The sequence below is a fragment of the Alosa alosa genome, chromosome 2 (assembly GCF_017589495.1).
Source record: "Alosa alosa isolate M-15738 ecotype Scorff River chromosome 2, AALO_Geno_1.1, whole genome shotgun sequence".
Lineage (NCBI taxonomy): Eukaryota > Metazoa > Chordata > Actinopteri > Clupeiformes > Clupeidae > Alosa > Alosa alosa.
In genome coordinates this window covers 800,536-816,114 of record NC_063190.1, presented here as the reverse complement: position 1 = coordinate 816,114, position 15,579 = coordinate 800,536, and the positions used below count along the sequence as shown (strand labels likewise).

Genomic DNA, 15,579 nt, shown 5'->3' with positions numbered 1-15,579 from the left:
CGGCCCGCATCAAATTCAAGGCTCTAACGCTTGCCTACAAAGTAGTCTCCGGTTCTGCTCCCAGCTACTTGAATGCCCTCATACAGACATACGCTACCTTCAGACCGTTGTGCTCCTCAGAAGAACGACGTCTAGCTCTACCACCGGTATGCTCAGGCCAATCCAAATTTTTTTCATCTGTTGTTCCTCGTTGGTGGAACACACTGCCAGTTCCTACAAGGGCAGGGACATCCCTCTCCATTTTCAAAATACTCCTGAAGACCCAGCTCTTTAGAGAACATCTCCTCTCATAGCACTACTTACAACAAGTCTTGCTGATCCTAGAACTTATCACCTGTCTTGAACTGACACTCAACTGTTTAATAACAGCACTCATTCTTACTGTACTCTACCGTTTTTAAATTATCCTAAAATTGTTGAGAGCATTGCTTTAAAACTTAAACTGTTTACCATGTTGTTAGTCGCTTTGGTTAAAAATGTGTCAGCCAAATGTAATGTAATGTAATGAATAAACTTGTAGCTTAATGTGTAGGCCTACAAGGAAGAACTTGGAAAAGTTCACTGCCACCATGACGTGTAGCTTGTCATCGTCAATGGTGTAACCAAGGCCGAGGGCTTTGTTATCCTCTTCAGTAAGCTGGTTTGGCAGGATCATGGTCTTTGACTCCATCTTCTCACCTCTCGGCCCTTTCCTGCCACTTTGATCGGAGTAGACCCAGGGCTTCATGAAGAATCCTCCTGCTTTAAGGATCTGCTCGATGTTGGACGTGAGGAGTTTCAGGTGGTCGAGGTTGTTGTGAGAGGTTAGGATGTCATTGACATAGGAGTCTTCCTCCAGCACATGTTTCTCTTCTTTGAAGTGGCTGAATGGAGGCAAGTTAGCGGTCTCTCGCATGGCGACTTGGGCTATGCAACCAGCAGGTTTGTCCCCGATGTCGACTCTTGTTATGGCGAAATCCTCTATCTCTGCATCTTCAGTGTCGCGCCACAGGAACCTGTGCAGGTGGACCTCTCTTTCTTCCAGCCAGACAGAGTTGTACATCTTGCGGATGTCACCAAGGGCAGCAAAAACACCAGCTCGGAACCTCAGCAGGACAGCTCTGATCGGATTCAGAACATCAGGACCTTTGATCAGTATGTCGTTCAAGCTCAGGCCTCTGTACTTCTGGCTGCTGTTCCATACTAGCCACACTGGGGTGGAGACTGAATGTGGATTTGGTGCAATCAGGTGACTTATGTACCACACTGGCTCGGTCCAGCTCTGCAGAACTTCCTTGGACAGCTTCACTGCAGCTTTGCGATGAACCATTTCATGGACTTGCGAAGCATAAGCCATTTTCCACTCTGCTTCCTTCGCCAGCTGCTTCTCTGTTCTGTGGAATGTGGCTTCAACCGCTCTCCTGTTGTTGGGTAGAGATGCTGGATCCTCGGTCCAAGGATACTTGGCGTGCCAGTGTGGTTCAAGGCTGTGGTGATCTCCGTTCCTCACCATCTCCATCTCTCTCTCTTCAGCCAGCGCCATTTCTTTCCCCCCGGGTTGGCAATTCCCGCAGCGACATCCTCCACATCTCGGCTCACAAGCGGCTCCGATGCTTTCCCATTTCCACCACTTCAGAAAGTCTCTGCTGCTAGTGGCTGTATTGGACTGGGTGCTGGGATGGTCAGGGGACTGGCAGGAGACTGGATCTTTACAGGTGAGTTAAGTATTTAACTGCTGCAGTTCTCATGGATCTTGCAAAGTGTGTCTTTGACGTATGGGCCATTAAGGTGACTTCTTCAAAGAGGTCCAGGTGCGTGCCTCCAATGGTTTTGCCGAGTGGGCCGTCCCAGAACACCAGGTCACCGACGGAACGAACTTTCTGGGACACCAGCTGCCCTTCTTTGTGGCTGATCAGGAGTTGTATTTCACTTGGTCTTGCAAGGTCCTTGAGGGAAACATCCGGGAAGATCTTCTGCAACTTGACGGCTGGAACTTCTGCAATTTTATAAAAGTCCATAGCAGATCAGTTGATGTGACTTGACACTTTCATCCCTCGAATGCCGTAAACCACCAGTGTCACATCTTCACTGCTCAGGTTCAACTTGCTCGCAGCTCTGTGTGTTATGTAGTTCGTGTCTGATGCCAGGTCAATGAGGGTCCCGATTCTTTGTCCATCGTTGGCAGTGACATCAAGGAGCATTAGGATCACTGGGTATTCGTTTAAACGGTTGTCCTCCAGAAGCCCTCTTTCAGCTGCAGTGGAGTTGTATGCCCTGGATGCTACATTGCAGAAGGCATCTTGAACAGCAGCATAGGTGAGCCAGTCTTTCTTTAGAGTTTCTGGGAGCTTGCCCTCGATGGATTTAGTCACTATCGGGTTCTTTATGGCATCTGCATTATCCAGTTCACTTAAATCATAAAGGGCCTTTTTCCACAGTTAGCTCTATGACTTTTCTTGGCTGGCCGCTCCTGACTGGTGGAGTTGCTTGTAGCTCCTCGATGATCTCGAGAGCGATGGTGGCTTGGTTCCCAAACCGGTTCTCCAGGATTCGGAAGATCTCGTCTGATGAGTTGTATGTTGACAGGCATAGGTCTCTGGCCACCTTCTCATCGAAGCTATCGAGCAGTTGAAATTTCTTTACCTCTTTGGAGCCGGTTGGTTCACCTTGTTTCTGCAGAGACTCCCATTCTTGCCTCCATCTGTAGTAGCCTCGCTGGTTACCGGCAAACTTTGGTAGGGCTGTAGCCTTTAGCTTTATCGCTGCCACTGGAGCTAAACGGCGGTCTGGGGGGTCTTCAGTGTCCGGTTTTATCCTTGCTTTAATGAAGGCGGCCTTCCGCGACACGAGCTGGGGGAGGTGCACCTCAAGTGCTCTTAGAAGGCCATCAGCGTCTCCTTGCTCGGCAGGCGGAGCCCAGCGGTTCCAGTTCTGGTTCCTTTGCCTTGAGTACCAACTTCTCTAAGTGGGTCAGCATAAACTCATACGCCTCCAGTTATGTCTAGCTGGGTGGAGGAGACATTCTTGCACTCACTCTCTGCAACATGTAAAGCTAGGGACAGTTCTTTTTCTCCATATACGTCCCAGAGTGTCTCTCGAATTAGGAGTTTAACTTCTTTAGTCTTCTGCTTACAATATTCCTCTGTCTTTTCTATGTCGGCTCTTAGTAATTCGTCCAGTTCCTCTGCAGTAGCTGCGTTGGCCTCTGCCATGTAAGCAGCCTCTATTTCTTCGTTTGCCTCCATGACTCTGGAACTCTCTTGTGTAAGCTTCTTGAAGTTCTCTTTTAACTCCTCTATAGACATCTCTGTGTGGTTCCTTGTAATGCTATTGGCAAGACGAGAGAAAAGTCTCTTAGCTGTGGTCCTCTCTACTTTCAAATCGTTGAGTGACTTTGCCATTTTGTTCACTTCAGTTGACGGGACCGCAAGCTTTATCCTCTAGGCCCCCAGGTGGAGTGTCGTCCCTCTTGGTTGTGGCCGCAGGTGGAGTCTTTGCTGGTCACTGGTCACAGGCGGTTTTTCACTGGCAAGTGTATTTAAACATCATGGCTTCCCACACTTGAAAAGGGAAGGACTTGACCAGACCAGACTCGTTGTTCAATTTATTTGACCAGTAAACAAGCAAGGTGAAAAACCTTTAAACATACAAAAAATAAACAATTTAAATAAAGTTTAGCATTTTCCATCAAACACAACAAAGCACAAAAGTTAATTTAAATAAGGCAATTTTAAACATAAACAATGAAATGGTTAATTTATCAGCCCAGGCAAACAGTGGCAAACAGTATAGATATATTACCAATTAGGCATTAAATAAGCAGAAAGCCAGTTCAAACCCATTTTAATTTAACCTGTTTTACCTTATGTTTAACCTAGATGTCTATACAGATTTTATATATACACACACACACACACACACACACACACAATATGACATGTATTCCAATCATAATTTTAACGAAATGAAATTAAGCATTCAAAACGTTTTACTGTAAATTAGCATAACCATTACTGTGCAGGAAATAATCTTAAAGTTTAATAAATAGTTTAAACAGCTCAGAATTAACTTATTACAACCTATAAACAGGCAATGCATCTCAAATCAACAGACAACACATTTCACTTGTCCATAGACAGACTACTACGTAGCCAGCAATCACATTTAAACAGCGTCCAGAGTCCAATAAATACATTTGAGCTTACCGTTAGCCCTTTTGATCTTTTCCTTTTTCCCATGAGCTTTAATTCCGCGATCCTTCAGCAATTTCTCCTTTTTCTTCTGTTCTTAGCTGCGTTGCAAACAAGTGAACAAACTCGCGTCGCTTCATTGTCTGGGGGTTTCTGCCGTGTGCGGCTAATTAGTCAGATTTCGCTCACCTGCTGAAGCGCGCTGTGGAGCTGCACGCTTACCGTTACGCGTTTGTAGCAGCAAGGCCGCGGTCACATGCACCCGCACACAGGCACACCTCCCGGCAGATCGCCGCAACAGGGAGTTGTTCCACTACACTGGCCCGATTGCTTTCTCACTGCAAACAAACCGCGAGAGATCGATTGGAAACAAGTCGAGACCACCTCCTCCAAGCGCTCTCGGCCCGTTTGTTTTTGAAAAGGAGTGCGAATTGCTGCTTTCACAATCTAATCTAATCGAACCGATCTTTTCAGGGAAACACTGTACATTCCGATTCAAAGAGCCAGGTGTGAAAGTGTCCTGAGAGAATGTGGGAGGTAATGAATGAAATAGATGGGGAAGATAGACGATAGATAATGCAAAGCTTTGAGCTTTCTTGTAAGATTCTTTGTCCTAAAATAAGTCGAAATCTTCTTAAATTAAGACATAAAAACAAGCAAATTGATCTGCCAATGGATTAAGTAAATGTATCTTAATTTAAGATAGATAAATTTACTTGTTTTTAATGGCTTATGTTAAGATTTTGACTGATTTTAAGTCAAATAATCTTACAAGAAAGCTCAAAGTAAGTATATTTACTAAACACAATACTAACTAGATTTTATCTTAGTATAAGATTATATTAGTGCAGTGGCAGCAGTAGCTAAGGAGGTAGAGTCATCATCCAGCAACTGGAAGATTGCTGGTTTGATTTCAACTCCTCCTGACCCTGTCAAAGTGTCCTTGAGCAAGACAACCCCCAGTGTTCCCGATGAGCAGGTAGGTGCATTGCATGGTAGCCTCCGCCATCGGTGTGTGTGTGTGTGAATGGGTGAATGTGAGGCATGACACTGTAAAGGGCTTTGGGTGTTCGGAGAAGTCGAAGTGCAAAAAAGCAGAAAAGTGCAATGTGATATACAGTAGAAAGTATAGACAGGTGGTGCATAGACAGGACAAGAAATATAGTACAGTGTAGATAGTATAATATAGTTGGTTTGCAGAAGGTGGCTTACAGTAATATAAATTAAATATAAATATGTGCAGTGTATTAGCAGTTACCTTATAAGAGCAGAATAAATATGGTTATGTATTATGAGCAATGTATTATGAACAACACAGGGCTTTGAACCAGAATGTTTATCCAATTGGTTCATTCCGAACAGAAACAGTATTCTGTTTCTGGTTTTTGGTTCAACCCTAAAATTGACGTTCCTGAACCGGTTAGAACAAAAAAATAAAGTTCCCGGACCGGTTAATAACGTTCCATGTCAGCTGCAGGACATACAAATAAGTGGGGTGAACAGTCTGTGGTTGGGGTGAGAACAGTCTTTGATACTGCGCGCCTTACGCAAGCGACGCTTGCCCTGGATGGCCTTGATGGAGGGGAGTGAGGAACCGGTGATGCATTGGGCAGTTTTCACCAACCTCTGCAGTGCTTTCGGAGCAGTTGACATACCAGACTGTGACATAGTTGGTGAGAATGCTCTCGATGGTGCAGTGGTAGAAGTTCACCAGGATCTGAGGACACAGGTGGATCTTCTTAAGTCTCCTCAGGAAGAAGAGACGCTAGTGAGCCTTCTCAATCAGGGTAAAGGTGTTGAGGGTCAAAGAGATGTGGACACCCAGAAACTTGAAGCTGGTGACACACTCCACCTCAGTCCCGTTGATGAGAATGGGGGTGTGTGTGCTAGCGTAAGACTTCCTGAAGTCCACAATGAGCTCTTTGGTCCTCTTGGTGTTCTTGGAGCCAGGTTGTCTTCAGTGCGCCACAATGTTAGGTCTGGACCTCCTCCCTGTAGGCCGTCTAATCGTTGTTGCTGATGAGACCAATCACTGTAGTGTTGTCTGCAAACTTGACAATGGTGTTAGAGCCATGTACAGGTGTGCAGTCGTAGGTGAAGAGGGAGTAAAGGAGAAGGCTCAGCACACATTCCTGTGATACGCCAGTGTTCATGGTGATGGTTGAGGTGGTGTGGTTATCTAACACTTACTGCATGCAAAGATTGATGCACTTCCTGAAGGAATTACAAGTGCAGGCAAAGTGGTTGCTAAGGTAATTGAACTGGTTGCCATCCTGGTTGTTAAATAGAAAGATGTATTGCTACAGTTAAATGCAGGGATGGATTTAATGATGCTGTTCGATGGATCATGCGAACAGATGGATGGATGATAGCTAAATGGTTGGATGATACCTGGATAAAGGTAGTTAGATGGATGGATGATAGAAAGAAGGAAACCCAGCTCAAAAGGTCAGGGCCACCGGATAAAGCCCAGGTGCTTAAACATCACAATGACCCTCATTTATAAAAGAAATGTACGACACGATTCTCTCACAAATTTATATTAGAGATTCATGATTTTGAAATTCTGGGCCAATACTGATATTTAACTGATACCAATATCTGCTATTTGTTTGCTTACTTTGTTTTTATTGTTAAATACCAAGTACCATTAAAAAATGTTCAAGTCCATCCATATTCTAACAACATAGCTAGTGCAGAATTGTAACAGAAAATTATTGGTAAATGTCATATATGCTGCCATTTCAGGAATATACCTGAAATAGGGCTTATATATTGGTCAATGCCTGTTAGGGTGCATCACTAACAATCACACTCATTTTACCTGATAGCCTACAGAAGGAAATGCAAGAACATGCCATATGTTATGTATACTGTATATAAAAGGAAGAAAGTAGGCTTGGAATTAACATCCGTGCTGATGTCTTTATAAAAATGTGGCAGAAACGTGGTCATTTCAAAATTAGATCGCATTTGAATCGAGATCTCGATTTTACGTGGAAGGAAGATGATAATGGGGATGGAAGGAACATGATCAATTGCTTGAATATAGCAGTTGGTCGGCCTAGCTCGATAGTGGGCCTGTGGCTAATGTCCCATGTCCCAGATTCATGAGACTGTGACATATACAGTACAGTGTACAGTACAAATGGACATACAGTACAGTGTGTACAGAGGCCTCTACTACACTACACCGAATCAGATTAGAGAGTTCCGGATCAAATCCGATCTGCGTCCACAAACACTGTAGCCCATCAGTTTGGGAAGCCTTAAAAATCCTTGAAAATCATGACAAACGCATAATCAATAAGTATGGATGCAAGGGAATAAAGATAGATAGATACTTTATTGATCCCAAAGGGGAAATTAAAGTAAAAAGTAAATAACCATTAGATAAAATCTGAAAACTGGGGGAAATAGGATGTTTGCCAAGTTTAGGCTACTGCATGAGTGCAAAAGACAGCATGCTACAAATAGTAATTCACATTATAATGGCAGGTATTTGTCGACGAATGACAAACGAACACTAATACTTAGACTATGTTTAAAGTTAGCTTCTCGGTGAGCATGTTGTGACTTGGCAGTATACAATGTACCCCAGTCAGTCAGCTAGGCTATTGCATAGTATTATAATCTGTATAATTGGGTTGATTGTGAATTTTATGTGACCGCGCTGCATTAACATTAGGCTACTGTAAGGAGTTATTGCTCCCAAACTCCGTCGTAGGGGCTTTTTTGCATGTCAACAGCCACGGTTTCCAGCAGGCTACATGAGTTGTATAAAGAACAACAACAAAATCAACTGATGGCCTCCTTACACCAAACAACTTTGACATGATTTGGGAAAGATTCTGGAAAGATTGTAGCCTGGGTGCCAGTCCGAACTTAGTCCCGCCCACAACATTTGAGGTCGGGAAGTTCGGTCTGGCATTGCTCCATTGCGGAGCAAGTATGCTCGCCCTAGATCGGGCGGACCAATCAAATCGGGCTTTATGATGATGGACAGGTGAGCAACAGCGCCTGGTCTATCACGTCATCTGAGCACGCTTAGATTAGGCCTATGTTTGAAACAAAAACGCTGTGGCTAGAAGGAGACATGGCTTTTAAGACCCCATATGGACAATGCATATTATTTAATGAGGCTTTATCACTAAAAACTATTATTTCTGAAAACTTTGGCCAAAGTTGAGATGTGGGAAAACTCGTGGTTTCACTTTCATCAAGGGAAAACAGCACTGTTGCGTTGACATGCTGTTCCCTCGTTCGTTTGAAATCTCTGATTGACCACCTGTTCGAGGGATTCGCGACAGCCTTTCCCAGCTGTTTAACATGTTTGTAGCATATCAGTGTTCAACAGAATTATTTTATCTGTTTTTTCCTAATAGCCTACCCTACTACGTATCTCTTAGATTTCGCTAATGAGTGTTGTAGGAGTTATTGACGGCACTAACTTTTACAAAAGACCAGAAAACAATGTTAAGGCATTTGTGGAGAAGAAGGATGGTTTGTGTTTTCTTCCTACACCTCACGGTAAGCTATTTCGTTGCTCTGGTTGGTTAGGTCTATCCAATTGAGTGCATAGGCATTCCCCACCTGTATCGGTTGAAACATGCCCCATAATTACGTCCCAATGGAGCAGTATCAGACTCATATTCTGACTAGAATTGAGTATGACTACGTCAGGCTAGAAAGATTGTAGTCTTTTAACTAATGCCCCGCATTCAAGCTTTACTCAAAAGACTACAATCTTTCAAGAATCTTTCCCAAATCTTGTCAAAGTTGTTTGGTGTAAGGAGGCCATTAGCCATTTAGATACTACGTGAGCCTACGTTTTCCGTTACTTCTTTATATGCGCCTATTGGTCGCTTGCAGTGGAATAGGCATAGTTTACACAGAATGCCAGGTAGATTTGTCGACTAACGACAAACGAATAAAATAGCCGACCTTGTGTGATGGACATTATAGAACATAGCCTACACAGTGCTTCTAATGATCAAGAGGGATTTATTTGTCACATAGCCTACACATTTAGGCTATATAATAGCCTAGCATCTTTAAATTGCAAATAATCCGTTGCCATTCACTGTATGGCTGTCAAATGAATAAATGTAGGCTACTTCTCACGAAAACAAAGCAGCATGGCCATAATCACCTGAAACGACCACAACGAATCAGGGAAGGGAAAATGGGCTTGTACATCATCTTTTTTCAGATGGTTCAGCAACACACTACACACACAGTCCACATTCGTCCGATACAGCTACGGAGCAAAATGACTTCGGGGACTCCAGCGGATCCAAATTGCTCCACTTCGGATACGCTGATCCGATGGTCTAATGTGGAAGGGATACACGTAACAAAAGTATACAATATAGTGTAGATGGCCTCAGAGTAGTGCTGTGAAAAGATGGGTTCCCCAGGGGTCTGTGTTGGGCCCTCTGTTGTTTATTATCTACCTCCTCCTACTTGGCACTATCCTCTGGCAACATGGTGTTCAATGTCACTGCTATGCTGACGTCACCCAGCTCTACTTATCTACAAAATCCACTGCCACTCTTCCGCCAGCTGTTACTGCCTGCCTCCATGACATAAACTTGTGGATGACACAAAACTACCTGAAGCTGAATAGTAGTAAGACTGAGCTGTTAGTGATTGGCTCCAAATCAGCTTTTGCTAAGATGGAACTTTCACCCTTTGTGTAGATGGCAGCACCATCCCTTGCTCCAACCTGGACAATACACTTTCATTTAGTGCACACATAAACAGTATGTCTCAAAATGCCTTTTTCCATCTAAGGAACATTGCATGGCTTCGCCTGGCGCTCACCCAGCAGAGCGCAGAAGTCCTTGTCAATGCAAAGGAGATAGGGCTGTCACTTTTGTGAAAAAATCCTGTTTGATTTTTGAGACATAAGTGTTCATTGAATCGATTGTAAAATTGATTTTTCATGTCTAAAGACGTTTCCATTTTCAACGCCAAATATAGGCCAATCCACAAACAACAGGCATTAGGACGAACGTAAAAAGGGCGCTTGTAGACGCAAGCCAGCAATATTTCTGATGATTTATTGGCATGAAGTTTATAAGGCACAATGACAAACATGAGTGCAACATTCTCGAAAAACAATAAGCCGAGTGGACTGCCATTACATCAGTGACAAACATTACTGCAGTCTTCAAAGTATCTGTGTCTGTGTTTACGATTAGAAATGTCAAACAAATTTCGCCTACATAGAACTCGATTGCACAGTTTGCATAGCCTACCTCTTTGTTCTTCTCCATAGTTTGATATACCAAAAATCCGAAGTAATTCCACATCGAACTCCTCAAGTTATTAGGGTCTATCACTCGTCTCTCTCATGTTGCACAGGTTGATCGCGTTGTCCTCCATTTTTTGGCAAAACACGAGCAGCACAGCACATGTAAAATTGGTGGGAATTCTCTTTTTAGCTTCCGCAATGCTTACTGCACTTCGGTATTCTTTTATATTCTTATATTCTTGTTTGTGAATTTTGATAAATCTATCCTTTTTATTTGTTTAATTCGTTTAAAATTAATAGTGTACATATTTGGTTAAAATCGATTCCCTATTTTAGTTTTCGAAACTTGTGTTGTTTGATCCAATCGATTGTGCAATCGATTTTCGAACGTAAAGTGACAGCCCTAAAAGGAGATTTAAGGGGATTCATTTAAGAAGACTTTGACTTATTTTAAGGAGTCTTATCAAGACAAATTTGCTTGTTTTTATGAGACATCTTAAGTCAAATGATTTCACGAGAAAGGTAGTTAAGTCTCTTTATACTGAAAACAATACTAACTAGATTTTTTAATAACACTTGGTTAGATTTTATTAGAGAAGCAGTGTACACTGTACATATTTGCCATCACTCTGGCATTGTGCTCACTTTAACGGATTGAGGTCTGGACTCTGGCTGGGCCACTCTAAAATGTTGATATTGTTCTCTGTTAACCGTTTCTTGCCTTGTTTGGCTGTATGTTTTGGATCATTGATGGCAAGTAATCGTTCCTGCTTCAAAACCCGGATTGCTGCTAAAAAGGTGTGGTCTAGAATTATTGTGGAGACATGGAGAGGCTTGGCATACTAAGAACTATGTTAAGCGCTGTGAATGCAAATAAAGATGTTTCCACTGATTATTTAAAAAGGGTATGAATAATTTTGGATAAAAAAAAAGATGAAACGCTTCTTTTTTGGTAGATAGGCTACGTATTTAACTCCGTAGACAGTAGGAAACAGGTAGGCCTAAATGGACATGGTCAGCGAGGAATGACGTGCTGAACGTGGGCTGAGCTCAACCTTGCGCTCCGCCCCACATAGACCTCTCCGGAATAATTCCCGCCTCCGAAACATCCGTGTCCACTTCCGGTCGACACATGAAACTAGATGGCAGAAGTACCAATCGGCCCACCATTTTTTTCTACTTCGCCACCTACAGATGTTTGACAGGTATGATATTTCGAAACGCCATGTTATTTCCCATAGACATTCGACGCCCGGAAGTTGGGTGGACACGGCTGATTTGGAGGCGGGACTTATTCCGGAGAGGTCTATTGAGCCCAGTGGGGTATAGAGCATCACAGTCCCGCCCCTGCTCCGAGAGAGCTTAGTTTAAGGAAGTAAATTTCCCATTCATTTCTCCCATTGACGTTTTGGAAAAATCTGTATCTAAAGAGTTTTAAAGCATGTTTTAGGATAATCAGCTACGGCGTAACTCATAAGCATACAACATATCATTTCGAGTGAAAAAACGAAGAGAAAGTCCAAAAAAAGTCAAAGGTACAAGACTGTGTACATATTTTAAATTCCGAGTGAAGGAACTACTCATCCCATAAACCACCGCGCCTCACTGAATAATATATAGCAGTTATTTCAGGAGTAATCGTGTAAATAATAGTGTTTTGGTATTGAATGTTATATTCACCATCGTGTATTTTATATAGTGTGTGTGAAAGCGGTTAACGTTAACGTTAGTAACATTGTGCAGTGCTTCGTATCTGACTGCCATCCTGATGCATGGACCGCTCTTGGACCACCATATTCAGTTTATTAACTTGCTGTGAATTATTACACAAAATGTTCATTAAATGTACGAAGAAGTATTTCTAGGTTAATGATTAATGATATGACTTGTACAGTATGAAGGCTACAGTAGCCTAGCTAATGTTAACTACTGTAGATCTAACATTACCAACCTCCCTGCAAAACTCACCACACAACTTTGTAGGTCTTGTCTCTCATGCTGGCCCACACAACAGTCAATAATGTGACCCGATTTAAAGTGGTTTTCACCCCTTTGGACACTCTTGATTTTGTCCTTGAAACAGTGAAGTATTCACAGGGGCATGGACGGTTTGCTAACCATTTAAGCAGGTACTGCAGTTTCTAGCCGGTGGTAGCATCCTGGTCTGGAGGAGGTTATAGGTGCTAAATTATAGCTCAAATCGTGTAATCTACCGCCCACTGACCAATCAATTGTCTTAAAAACGTTCTCACTTGTAGGATTCTGTCTTACAGGTGGAGCTCCGCCTCTAATAACATTTTGGATCTCGAATGCGCCTTAATAGTGCTGTGCGTGTAAATATCCCACTATGGACGTGCATACCATACAACAACTGATGACAATTGATTTATTTGATGTTATAGGTTAGACCAGAGCCCGTCTACGGAGAGCCTTGCCACTCCGTATTAAGTCCCATTGTACCGAATTTTGGATGCAGTTCCACCAGAGTTCCACTGGGGGCGATCGCCATGAGTGCAGAATGAATGGGAGTCAATGGAGCTAGAAAGCTAAATTGGTCTCTTTCACCTGATTGTCGTTGACAAATCTCAGATTTGATTGTAGTTTGTATAACTTCAACATAGGTTATAGGTCAAAAGTTGAATGAACGAGTACTTATGTCCTTTTGATTTCTTACAGGTTGGGTCGTTGTTGCACATAACACGCTAGCATTGTGCTAATGAATGACGTCATTGACACATTTGAAAGGCTTTTTAGAACAATTAAGTGACTTTAAAAAATATAATACTCAACCAAGTGTATTTTCTTTGCCCCCCCTTTCGAATGCAATACTCAAATTACTTGGAAAAAAATTATATCCCAAGAAAAGTGGATTTTGAGGGGTACAGCTCCATAGACCTCCATGCATTCTGCACTCGTGGACGAGCGCCCTCATGTGGAACCACAGAAGGAACTGCAACCAGTTCAGAAACCGGAAGTTTTCCGAGAGTGGCCGTTCTCCCCTTATTAGACATTCTCTGGTTAGACACAAAATTAAGCTAGATTAAGCTAACGCTCATGAATGCGGAAGTAATTGTTTTTAAAAAGAGGCGGTCTTGTGCGTCTCCACGTTTCACGATTGGCCAACGTCATCCCAACACCGAAAACGCGCACAGATCTGAGCTGAAAGCCTAGTTTGACAAATATATCACATAACTGCTATCGTAGTATCACTTAACGTATACCCCTGAGTCAAGGCTTTGTGAAGCCTCGATATGTCTACATAGCCTAGATATGTCTAACGTGCTTCGTAGTATACCCCACAGGACCGATCAGCAAGCTGCAGGCTTCTCGATTAACTTTACATCGGGAACTTAAGATAATCTTCAACAGTTAAATGTAAAAGTTTCAAATGCATGACATGATAGCAATTTTCTGTCTGACTACACCCTCCTTACAATGTAACTAAGTTGTTACATTGGTAGGCACATAAAACGGCTATTAACCCAGCGACATTTTAATATTAAACGGGTTCTGGTTAACCCCAGGTTGAGTGGCGTGCAGCTTTGCTGTCCGTAAGAGCCGTATAAGCCTAGATAACAGAACATCTCGTGGAGTTAGCGCTCCTGGTAAATGCCTCTGAATAACATTGGACGACATCTGTTACGTTTTCATCATGTATTATGCGTGAATACAAACCCATTTTGTTTATTACGCAATGCATGGGATTTCTGTGAAAGGAGCTAACATTACGACAGTTAAATGCACCTACCTGGTCATATGGACTGTCCCCCAGAACCTTTGTGCAAATGTCTGAACATTTCTGGAATTTTCGTCTCCTAAAATAACTCCAAGCGAGAAACAACGGATCCATGGTCACCTCCATTTCTTGCAGACTGTGTTTAACGTTATTCGAGACAATTTCTTATGGCGTGGACATCGGACGATTTGTTTGTTAAGCTGGATCAGTGTCTGGCGTCCATCTGTCACTCTAGCAACGGAAGCTTTCTTCTTCTTTTTATTGCACATATGGAGGAAAGGTATTCTCATCGCCCCCTACTGGTTTCGTTCCTAAGACAAATTACACCCCCCCACCCCCCTCCTCGTGCGATCCGGGTTTCCCAGACCTGATGAAATTATGAAATACATAGCAAACACATAGCTGTCAACATTGAGCTTTGAAAATAAGGGAGATTTCCAGGGTTTCTCACGCAGAATACGGGAAAATGTCAACATTCGTCCCCCAACGTTGGAGTGAATATACAAACAGGGGGAATTCTCTCTCTACTCGTAGCTGAGTGGTAGGCCGATACACACAGCGTTCGGCCGTAGCCTACACTATGCAGGTGCCACTGAATCATGCTCTCACGACAACCACGGCATCATCTTAAATAGTCTCACTGTCGCCATCAAGCAAGCAAAACGATGCTTTGAAAACATCTGTTTCGTTGGAAGGGCAAGGGTGTAGCAACAGGACAACAGTAGCCTACAGAGACTGACAAGTCCGATGGTAGAGCTAATGTTATGAGATTGTTAAAATACGGGATATTTACGGGAAAATATTAAAACGGGAGGGTTGACAGCTATGAACAAACAATAACAAATAGGGGTACATAAAATATCCAGACAAAGATCAGAACGTATGTAACTGGGTAGACTTCTGCGTTGTGTTGATTATTAATAAAGATGACCCAAAACGAGCACGGGATACTGCTGAAGTTTTATTCTGCACACACGCACAGCAAAGCATACAGTAGCCTACAGGGTGAGTTCGCCAATATAGCTCCTCTCTCCATAAATATATGAGACAGGCCAAAATAAAATTGTATGTAAAGTGAAGAATAATGACAAAACATAACTGCACACACGCACAGCAAAGCATACAGTACAGGGTGAGTTCCCAATAGCTCCTGAAAAAGTTCACACGTATAACTATCCATATTTACGACCGATCTCGCCCAGTATGGCCGCCCACACTGCACATTTGAAAGTGTGTGAGAGAGAGATATGTGGAGAAATTTTCAATTTTAGGCTCCGATCCTAATTTGTTACCCCCAGATTTATTTTGTTCCTTATGATCTGCCCCAGGCTTGCCCAATTGGCTTGCGATCGTACCACACTAAAAGCTAATATTTGGTCACTAGTAACCTATCTGTCCTCGATGCATTTTCAGCT

General features: G+C 42.8%; 1 protein-coding gene across 4 annotated transcripts in view; it reads right to left on the bottom strand.

The window, feature by feature from the left end:
• Positions 1 to 14,418, bottom strand: part of ttc8 (tetratricopeptide repeat domain 8) — a 28,816-nt gene extending 14,398 nt beyond the window's left edge. For 2 of the 4 annotated variants that reach the window (XM_048234165.1, XM_048234173.1), the window contains exon 1: positions 14,177 to 14,418. In XM_048234165.1, coding sequence (XP_048090122.1) covers positions 14,177 to 14,290 — 114 coding nt within the window. In that variant the 5' untranslated portion in view covers positions 14,291 to 14,418. Of the gene's footprint in view, positions 1 to 568; positions 7,455 to 14,176 lie in introns of those variants that run through there. The other 2 variants (XM_048234182.1, XM_048234154.1) reach the window with 2 other exon arrangements.
• Positions 14,419 to 15,579: the final 1,161 nt, after the last annotated feature.